The sequence below is a fragment of the Sturnira hondurensis genome, unplaced genomic scaffold (assembly GCF_014824575.4).
Source record: "Sturnira hondurensis isolate 20B ecotype Veracruz unplaced genomic scaffold, ASM1482457v3 Scaffold0017436, whole genome shotgun sequence".
NCBI lineage: Eukaryota > Metazoa > Chordata > Mammalia > Chiroptera > Phyllostomidae > Sturnira > Sturnira hondurensis.
This window is the reverse complement of record NW_028090067.1, coordinates 774,997-786,138: the sequence shown is the minus strand read 5'-3', so window position 1 is coordinate 786,138 and position 11,142 is coordinate 774,997. Positions and strand designations below refer to the sequence as shown.

The window sequence follows — 11,142 nt, the reverse complement described above, 5'->3', positions numbered from 1 at the left end:
TATTTCCCATTGATTTATTTTGCCATCTTTAAAACAGATCTAATACTTTTGCATAAAATGTATATTTATAGATTACTTATTTTGTTTCATTTATTTGTCTCTTATGTCAGATTCACACAGAAAAAAATGTTTAAGTTTTAGAACATGTTTAATATGTGAGAGAATACTCAATCCACTATGAATTATCATCGATTTTTTTGCAGTTTATTTTCTTTATCTTATCTGAACACTTCATGTTTAATATATTTTCAAGTTTAGAGAGTTAACTGAAGTAACATTTTTTGACTTTTATATATATATATTTTTTTTCTTTGTGTTTCTTCATGGAACATTATTTTTCTTCTACCCAAAGGAATGTGTTCAACAAATGCATGTCCTTATCTTTCTTCATTCTTTTTTAAAAATATTTTTTATTTACTTATCTTTAGAGAGCAAGGGAAGGAGAGAGGAAGGGAAACATCAATGTATGGTTGCTTCTCGTGCATCCCCTGCTGGGAACTGGCCTGCAACCCAGGCNGAAAGTTCCCTTTAGAGTTATGAACACACATGTATTTTCTTCATTGAGACTTTATTTTGGTGTATAGTATAAAATGCAATATATTTTTTAGAACATTGTCATCATTTGGCTCAACATGTTTATTGAATAATGTGTTTATTTCCCATTGATTTATTTTGCCATCTTTAAAACAGATCTAATACTTTTGCATAAAATATATATTTATAGATTACTTATTTTGTTTCATTTATTTGTCTCTTATGTCAGATTCACACAGAAAAAAATGTTTAAGTTTTAGAACATGTTTAATATGTGAGAGAATACTCAATCCACTATGAATTATCATCGATTTTTTTGCTGTTTATTTTCTTTATCTTATCTGAACACTTCATGTTTAATATATTTTCAAGTTCAGAGAGTTAACTGAAGTAAACATTTTTTGACTTATATATATATATATTTTTTTTTTCTTTGTGTTTCTTCATGGAACATTATTTTTCTTCTACCCAAAGGAATGTGTTCAACAAATGCACGTCTTTCTCTTTTTTCATTCTTAAATGAAGGTACATCCTGCTATGAGACCAGATACTATAAAATCTGGAAGGATATCCCTCAGTTTTCTGGACATCTTCATGAAAGAGTCTGCAACTTTTAGAATACCTGTCTCTCGTATGACGCTGGAGAGCAGTTCAGTCATACAGTGATACTACAATTTCTAGCACTTGGCAGGTGGACAAATGCTGCTACTCTTCTCCATGAGTAGCTCTAGGAGGCTTCCTGAGGCCCCTAGAAGACCATGAAGTGTGTTTTCACTCCAGAGAAGGAGACATGCAGGGCAGATGGGCCCAAACCTGTGTCACCACTGTGGCAGGACTCATTAGAGTCCTGTGGCAGGACTCTAAGAATGGTGAGTTTGTTTTCTTTTGCTCAAATCAATAGTGATGCAAAGGGGCTTTTTGCTGAACTCTGCTTTCTGGCCCTCTAGGTGGAGGTATGGGCTATCTTCCACCCTCAGCTGGGAGCATTCAAGGCCAACTTATTCTCTCTGTAGAGTTGTGGTGCAGCCAGTATGCAAAGGTTGATGGAATCCTCATGTCAAGTAGGGGCTCTTCACTGGCCTCATGCACTGTTTTTGATATCATTTCCTAAATTAGGGTAACGTTTTTCACCTGTGCAGTTTCACCCTCGGTTTTCTAGGTTCATTTTAAGGGCTGTTACTAGAAGTGTTCAAAAGCTGCATTTTAGTTCTGTCTCAGATCTCTACTGTCCTAGCTCAGCTGTGAAAACTCCTATTGGTTGTTAAGGGATCTGTCTAATTCTGTCCCTTCAGTTGCTATAGTTGTAGAAATTTCTTTTATATTCTGACATTTATTTTAAAATTTAATTTGTGCTACCATTCTGGTCTTTCTACAAGTCATATATATATTACAGTGTATTTTAACAAGAGGCTAGAAAAAAATTAGTTGTCACTGGAATTTTTTTGTTATTTTTAGACATATGCTGTTATTTGCCTTAAAGGTACCTATATAATCTCAGCAAAAGACTAAAAAATGAAGATACTTTCACCATTGTTCCTCTATTTTCAGGTTCTCTGTAAACAGTTATCATACCCCGTATTGCTTCACCTGGTTTATAACCTGTACACGGCTTGCAAACACGCACACTGAAGAGAGCTATTGTTTGTAACTGCCTAAAATGTTTTGAGTTATATATGGTTCATTGTTTGAAAAAATAGAATTCCTTTTGTTCAACATCTAGAAGACAGTTATCTTTATTCTAGGCTAGCACTGTCGGATCAATTTAAGAAACAATGAAATTATTCTATGTCAGCAGACTGGAAATTGTAGCCATTAGCCAGGTGTGGTTATTGAGCACCTGGAATGTGGTTAGTTCTTTTAAATTATTTAATTACAATCAATTAAAATTTAAGTCCCGTGGGATTGGTGGTTAATATATTGGATAGCAGCTCTAGGTGTGGTTGGGATTTGGGCAATGAAGCATTTAGAGAAGAATTTTTCACCATCGGGACAATTTCTTTGTCAGGAGTAGAGTAACAAAATCAACAAATATTTCTGAAGAGGCTCTTAGGTTACCTTTTGTGAGAAAGTGGTGCATGTACTGATCATGGTGTGCTTATTTGTTGTGCTTACCCAAATTAGCACCTGAATAAGAACTGGTGTCCAAGGGCTGCGCTTGTGGTCAGTCAGAAGATACTACGTTAGAGAAGTAGTAGACAGACAGGGAAAGAATAGAGCCTCAACAAAAACTTTAATTAGGAAAAAACTATAATAGGAAATGTAACTGATTACAAGATGGGTGTTGGAGATTAACAGGAAAACGTAGGCCTTGCTTGGCCGTTATCAGCTGTGTAGTATTGGCGGGTTACACAGACTCTCTGAGAGCTGTTTATTTTGCTACTGAAGTAGGGATAGTAATAATACTTCTATAACTTTTTAGGATATGTGGTAAAATGGCTGGGATAAAATAAACACTTTGTAAGTGTTAACTCTTCATATAATTAACTCCTCCCTACATGTCCAAAGCATAAAATTATACAAATTTAGAAATATGTCAATATTGTAAAAGAGCACACCTGATACACAGAAAAAATTACTTTAATGATGGATAAGTAAATAGATCTTTATCTCCCAAATCCACAAGAAAGAAAAACAGTGCATGTTCATTTACAGATGCTTGTGAACATAAATTGGTACCACTGGGAGGCAGCATAATACATCCAACAGGACTTTGGTACAGAAACATTGGGGGAAAGTCTTACCTGTATTATTCAACAATTCTGTGACTTAGAACAAATCCTGTAGTGATTTCAAGTTCAGTATGAAGTGGAAATAATGACGCTTGTCTTGCCTACGTAACATTAGAACTGTGAGAGTCACAAGAACTGTGTTAAAGCATCTTTAATGTATTACACAGAAGGTCCTCGTTCTCCAATCTTTTATTCACAAAATCACTGCAGATATGAGGTTGTATGAGAGAATACTAAATGTTAAAAGCAAGAAAGCAAAGTTATTCACTGATGAACTGACACATAAAATTGGCTTACAGGCACCTTCCCTTCCCACCTGGGAAGGGATTAGCCTCTATCTGTGTCATGACATCAAGGACACTGTATGCTGCTTTTTTTACCAGCTGTTAGATGCTAAAAGTTGATAATGTAGTGTAAATATAATGTACTATGCAAATCAAAATTGCTTTCAAAATATTTAGGATTTTGTGAGAGCCATGAAAGTAATAGAGATTGTTTAAATCACAAGCAAAGTGCCTAACAAATGAAAAAACATCAGAGCTGCACAAGTTAACGACTTACATGGGGAAGATCCATGGGACACTAAGGAGATTGACAGCTGAAGCAAAGGAGAATGAATTAGAGGATGAGGTATTAAGAAAGACTCTTGGTAGAACTAAAATCTGTATTCTCTTTTAAATGATGTTAGATGACAATGTTACAAAACTCAACACGAGGTACAGTTATTATATGATACATTTATTTTTCAAAATATTTTTCCTTATTTTTCATGATAAAGCCTACTTAACTCCTCTTCCCCACTACTTTCTATGAAATGTTGGTTTTTCTTTCAGATTAATTTATATAAGTGGCCTTTTTCTGGTACCAATTATACTTGTACATTGAGGGCCTCCAGTATATATTAAGGTGACTTATTTAGGAAATAATAAATTCAAATTTGGAAATTGCTAAAATAATTTCACATGATTAGGTACATGCGAATTTCACATGATTAGGTACATGTGAAGGTACAAAAAATAAGTTTTTTCTGCCTTGTGTCTATGTATCAACTGTGCTTTCTCCCATGTTTACCACTATTCTGCATATATAGTTAACAGCAAAAATATTAATAATAATGTTAAAAATAAAATTTTAAAAATATGTGTTCCAAATATAAAAATGTTCAATGATAACAAAAGTCAGGAAAATTATAATTAAATTCAGAATAAGTGTGTACGTAGTGACTTTCTTCTTTTACACAACATTATGTTTGGGAGACTTAATTCGTTCTCACACGTACTTACGTAGACCATTAATTTTAATTATGATGATAACAATCCATTTTCTATTGAATGACTATTTGATACATTTCTTGTTGCTTGGGGCTTTAATGAAAACAGCTACAATGAACATTCTTTTCATATACCCTGGTGAATATAATCACAAGTCCTTCACTAGTTTCTGGAGAATAAAGACCTAAGAATAGATTTTCTTATTTTTAGGGGATGCTTATCTTCTACTTTATTATGTAATGCTACACTGTTTCGCAAAATAGTTGTGCACTTTCAGCCGTGATGGCTCATTGTTGCTGTTGCTTCGCAGTCTTTTGTATATTTGGTGATGTGAGAATGTGCTAAATTTTGCCAGTCTAAAGGCTTATATCTCTTGGTGGTTAAAATTCACATTTCTTTCTCTAATTATATATGAGAATGACTGCTTTTCCACATATGTACTAGTTATTTGAATATCATTTTGTTATGAAAATCTTTTCAAGTTTCTTTTGCCCATTTTTGCTTGTGAGTGGCCTATGCCCTGTGTTTTATTGATGTTTTTTAAAGAATAATGGGAGCGAGTCCATAATTCTTTGTAAGTGTTGCGAATATTTTTTTCTCATCTTGCACCTATGTTCAGCAGGGATCCTGGCCTGTAGTTTTCTCTTCTTATAGTGTTGTTAGATGGCTTCGATACCAGGGTAATGCCAACCTTATAAAACAAGTTTGGGTGTATTCCTCCCTCTTCAATTTTTTGGAATAGTTTGAGAAGAAATGATTGTTCTTTAAATATTTGGCAGAACACCCTGGTGCACAACATCTACTGCATAGTCCTTGGTGAGTGCTGTGGGCACCCACAGAGCTTGCAAGACCTGTTGGGGTCCTCAGGGGCGTCTCCAGGTCCAATAACTAGGAACCAGGGCAAGCAGTAGTTGTGGCTGGAGCCAATGCAGTGCACACATTTGGTTTCAGGGAACATCTGCATGTCCCTGTGCAATGGCACGAGCCAGCTGCAGATACATATGTGGTGGTGGGGGCCAGGGCCAGTAGCAAGAGCTGGAGCAAGCTGTACGTGCGCTGGCAGTTATGGAAGCACTGGCTGTTGGCATGCACTACTGAATTTTAACATGGGTGCACAGCAGTGGAGGCCAGTGTTGAAATTCAGGCTGGGGGCATCCCAATACTTGGCTGAAGAAGTTAGGGACAGTTGATTCCTGGGGTTCAGGTCAGAGACAGTAGCCAGAGTTAGATCCAGGCCCACGAGTAGCTGTGAGGCCTTGGGAGTCAGGGCAGTGGTGTTCAGGCACACAGCTGGAGGAGCTGGCCCCATGTGTGCATACATGGGTGGGAAGCAGCTGTGGGCATCTAGGCTGGTGATGGCTGCCTGTTGGTCCTGATCTTTGGCAGGGTCAGAGATGGGTTGAGGGAGCTGGGGTGGACTCAGGAGGCAAGAGTCTGTGAGCATGAACACCTGTGGGACAAAAACCAGTGAAATCTGCAGTGGGTTTGTGGAGGCTGAGCTGGCCCTTTTTTTTTTTTTCAGTGGTGAAAGCTACTCCATGTCCTGCCCCAATTGGGAAGTGTAGTTACTTCTGCTGTGTGCCCGATACTAGTAGCCCTCGCATGTCTTCCTTTTAATAATTCTCGGTTTAGCTGGTGAAACCAACTTAGGGTGAAACCAAAGGTGGCTGCTCACTCCACACTTTGTTTGCCAGAGAGGGGAACTCTTTCTGGCTGGGGAGTTCCCTCTTCATGCTGCATAATGCTGGCCTGGAGGATGGGATGATGAAACCAAAGGAAGCTGTTCTTCCCTTTTTATGTAGTCATTCTAAATTCCCCCCCACACCACTGTTTTACTGAAATTTCTTAGGTGGACTCCAGATCTCCCCCAGTGCTATTTCCATTAATAGAGAGCTGTCTAATTGCTGATCTTGGTGGACGATCTGAGGTTGGGATCTCTTTTCCCACCATTTTGGTGACCAGGTCTCTAATTCCTTACCCTCTATGAGTTTAGAGTCATTTCCAGCTTTTAGAAGCTACTGCAGTCCTTGGCTTTGGTCCATCTATCTGTCTTTAATGCCAGAAAATGTTGGGTTGGATTCTTTGAATCCTTTTCACATTCCATCTGTTCTGACATCCTCTTTCACTTCCAACAACTCGAGTGATCAGATTAGGCCCACCCAGGTGATTTACGGTAATCTCTATGTCCAGGCCCTTAACTCAATCATACCTGGAAGGTCCTTTTTACAACAGAAAATAACGTATCTACCAGTTCTAAGAATTTAGGAATGATGCTTACATCATTCAAGGTCCATTATTTGGACTATTCCAACAGGCGTTTTTAATGTCTCTCGTTCAACTTTTAGTATTTTCCCTCTTTAGTTTTTGCAGATGTGTTTTTATTTATTCTTATAAACTTTATATATTTAACATTATATGTGTTGAAAGTGATTTGCCCACATTTTAAAAATCGGTAAATTCTTTAAACTATTTTTTTCTACCACAGTGTTTCCCCTGCAATCCCTCTGATGCCCTGCAGCAGATTTAGGAACACTTTTTCATGTTTCAGTCATGTTTAATTCATGCCACAACAGGACTCCCATTTCTGAAAGTGTGTATTTTAGCCTCTCTGGCTCTATTACTTCTTGCATATTTCTTGCTTTTTTTACAAAATGTAAACAGTATTTTGCTCTGGAGTATTAACTATATATTTTAAAACTTTTAAGAAGATTTTATTTATTTATTTTTAGAGAAGGGAAGGGAGGGAGAAAGAGAGAGAGAAACATCCATGTGCGGTTGCCTCTCATGTGGCCCCCACTGGGGACCTGGCCTGCAACCCAGGCAGGTGCCCTGACTGGGAATCGAGCTGGCAACCCTTTGGTTCACAGCCTGTGCTCAATCCACTGAGCTACAACAGCCAGGGCTGGAGTATTAACTATATTTAATGAGTGGCCTAAATTAGGCTGTGAAAACAAAGACTCATTTGTAGATAAATAAGTTATATAGGAAGCTTATTAAGCTATAACGGTCTTACTTTGGATATGTGGTCATGTGGTAGGCAGTTAGATAGTCATGAGCAGAGTAGGAACATAGGCCAGGTGCAGTGGGTCACCATCAAGAGAGCCTTGGGTGCCTGGCAAGGAGCAAGACTACAAACTCTTGAAGGACCACTGCATTAAGTATTAACCCCTGGAGATGACCTCTAGTCCTCAGCTGTGTTTCTGTTCCAGGCCAAGAAAAGCAACAAAACCAGACCAAGTCAGGCCATGGCTGACATTAGGACCAGCTGCATTAAGTGATGACCCCCTACCCTAGTGCCAACCAATCAGTAGCGGCCACCACCCTGAGGGGCTACACCTGGAAAGCTGATGAATATTCTGTTGGGATACTCCCCTGAGACTTCAGATAAAACCCATAAGGACAGAGGGTTTACTGTGGCTCTTTCTCTGGAGCATGCCAGTGCGTTTTTCTATCCCTTTTTCTCCATCAGGGTATGACTCTTTCTGGAAAATGCCTGCAACTTTTCCCCTTTTCTTCCTCCAGTTTTTTCTGCATTTTTCTTTACCTGTCTTAGTCCTAAGCTCCAAGGGCACTTCTTTTTTTCTCGGTAACGGATTTCCTGAGCCCACATAGCCTAGCTGGATCACCTTTCCTACATCTGTGACTTTCTATATAAACTTTGTGTTATAATTTGAGTCTTGGCTCTGAATTCTTTCCCAGCCAGAACTCAAGTAGAAAGAAGGCTGCTGAACCAAACTTCTTACTCTGCTGGTTAAATTTGGCACTGATTTTGCTGCTAACTGTAGCATAATTTTACTAGGTAAGAATTGGGAATTTTAGTAAATAATTTTAATATTTGGCAATTCGTATCAGTGTATCAAAGCAGTACTGAAATATATTTAAGTGATTTATTGTAGTTGTTCAGTTCTTGACTTACACTATTATTTAAGTTCATTAGAATGTGATGGCATTTATTAGAATAAACAAGTCCTTAGTATAAAATATTTTAAGATATTTAAGCAGCATATACCTTTTTTTAAGAGTACAGGAAATAATGGCAACAGAATTTGCTTGAACTTACTCCTACCAATAGTTTTTTAGTACAGGTGTAATTATAAATGTTCTTACTGAAAGGAAGAACCACTGCAGAGAATACGAAGTTAAGGACAATTCAAAAAATGATTTGCACACTCTAGTCTTGCTATTTATAACTTATTTTGGTAACAAGTAGGTTTCTATTAGATTCCATTCAAATTTTAAAACTTTGTCACCCATGCTGCTTTTCCTTTTCCAAATACAGGAAAATGAACAACTTAACAGTGAAGACTTGGTAGGGTGTTGGGTAGTTTTACCACCAGGGAAGCCAACTTGGGGATTTTTTTAGTGTTGCTTGTGGCTTGGAAATTTGATTTGAAAACATTTGAAAAATGCTTTAAAACAAGAACTAATTTTTTTATAGCCTCTGTGGCTGAGATAATACCTGGCACATAATAGATACTGATTAAATATTGTAAGTATTTTTGGAATAAATAAAAAGCTATATTTTTCTATGTGAAAATCTTAAAGTTTTATTATTATCTTTCCTGAGTTCTTATACATCTGTTTATGAGACACAATCCTAAAAATATTTTAATTTTTTTAGCTCATGGTTTATTCTCAATTGTGTTAACTTTTCATCAGCACAAAAAAAGAGAAAATTTTTATAGCATATGATGAGTTGCAGTGACTGAATCCTGTATGAGCTTATGGCTAACCCCTGATTTTCTCTGATAATGAAGTTAAAATAAAATTGGGTTACAGGAGATGTTATCTCGCTTTTCATTGAAATTGTACTTGAAAATTCTGACTAGTTTTTCTTTTCTATAACACTCTGGAATTTGATTTTTTGACTCAGAACTAGTATTGTTTCAAAAAATGGCCATGTAAATATCTTTCATAGGATCAAAGAAATTGTGTACTAGTGACCAAAAAAACACAACTAGTATTATTTGTACTTTCTCAGAAAAATATAAATTAATACTTCAATTGTTCATTTCTGACCTGAGACTTAGAGACCCATAGTTTGTTTTCTTAAAACATTTAAGACATTGCTGAAATGTGTGTCAAAATATATCAAGAATTTGAATGAGCATTTTTAGTAAAGAAAAAAGTGCATATATTTCTGTCTCATTCTATATATTTCCATGAGGAAATAGCTAGAATAGTTATTTAATAACTAGAATAGATCAATAACTAAAAATACATTATTTTTATCTCTGTGATGTAAACTGGTATTCATCAAAGAAAAATAGGTAGCAGATATTTTTAATAAGCTTGTGAGAGAAAAGGCATTTCATTATTTCAATGGACTTCAAAGGAATTAAAACAATTTTAATATATAAACAGTTAACTACAGGAGAATTCCCATAAGACTGTCAATTTCTCAAAACAAACTTTGCAGGCTAGAAGGGATTGGCAAGAAGTATTCAAAGTCACGAAAAGCAGGGATCTACAGCCAAGATCGCTCTACCTAGCAAAGATATTTAGAATTGAAGGGCAAATAAAGAGCTTTCTAGATAAGAAAAAAATAAGGGAGTTCATCATCACCAAACCATTATTATATGAAATGTTAAAGGGACCTATTTAAGCAAAAGATCAAACATATCAACAACTAAATGGCAACAAACACATATCTATCAACAATTGAATCTAAAAAACAAACTAAGCCAACAAGAAGAACAGAGAGAGAATCATGGATACTGAGAGCATTTTGATGGCTGCTAGAAGGGAGGGGTTATGGAGGAATGGGTGAGAGATGAGAGGATTTAGAAGTACAAATAGAATAGCCATGGGGATGTGAAGTACAGTATAGGAGATGGAGTAGCCAAAGAACCTACACACGACCCATGGACATACATGAACAATCTTTGGGGATCACCCGAGGGAGCCGGGGATGCTGGGTGGAAGAGGGGAAAGGGGGAAAATCGGGACAACTGTAATAGCATAATCAATAAAATGTAGTTAAAAACAGTTATCAAACTCTCCCATAATCTGATTAAATTTTTTAAACAATGAAATACCGTGAATAAATGAGTGGAACATAATAATCACAGTGTTGAAACAGTAGTATGATGAATTTTTCATGTCTCAAGTCACAGGCAAACTACCACAGGGAGGTGCCACTGGAGCTTTCCCTCTCTGGACATTCTAGTGTCTAATAAAAGTTTAGTGAGTCTCTTGATGCATTGACATTGGTTCACCTCATCTTTAATTGATCTGGGTTCCCATTCTATTACTTCTACATAAACCACCAATAACAAATTCTGATTTATTCTTCAGAGCTAAAAAGTTTCTCTAAACATTTGGGTTATATATACTTGCACTCTATAAGTCTCATGTTTTAGTCTCAAGAGCAGCGGGTTGATCTCTTCTTTATTTGTTTTTCCTCCTCTATGCAGTTGGTTTTCCTCATTACAAATGGAGACATATCTCTCCCACACTGCTATGACCTCAAAAAGCATATGTTAATAGTTTTGTCTGGGTATTAGAAATTTATTTTATAATCTTTTAAAATTTTCAGAGTGATGGTGCTTTCCGATTTTTAAATGTAAATAAAATTTCACTTTCTTTCAGCTAGGATGGAACAAGAG

At 36.5% G+C, this 11,142-nt stretch overlaps 1 protein-coding gene across 1 annotated transcript in view; it reads left to right on the top strand.

Moving 5' to 3' along the window:
- The first annotated feature begins 2,173 nt into the window (after positions 1-2,173).
- The window catches only part of LOC119002450 (killer cell lectin-like receptor subfamily F member 1), a 32,088-nt gene continuing 23,119 nt past the window's right edge, over positions 2,174-11,142 (top strand). The window contains exon 1 of the mRNA XM_037068367.1: positions 2,174-2,381. Coding sequence (XP_036924262.1) covers positions 2,377-2,381 — 5 coding nt within the window. The 5' untranslated portion in view covers positions 2,174-2,376. The remainder of the gene's footprint in view (positions 2,382-11,142) is intronic.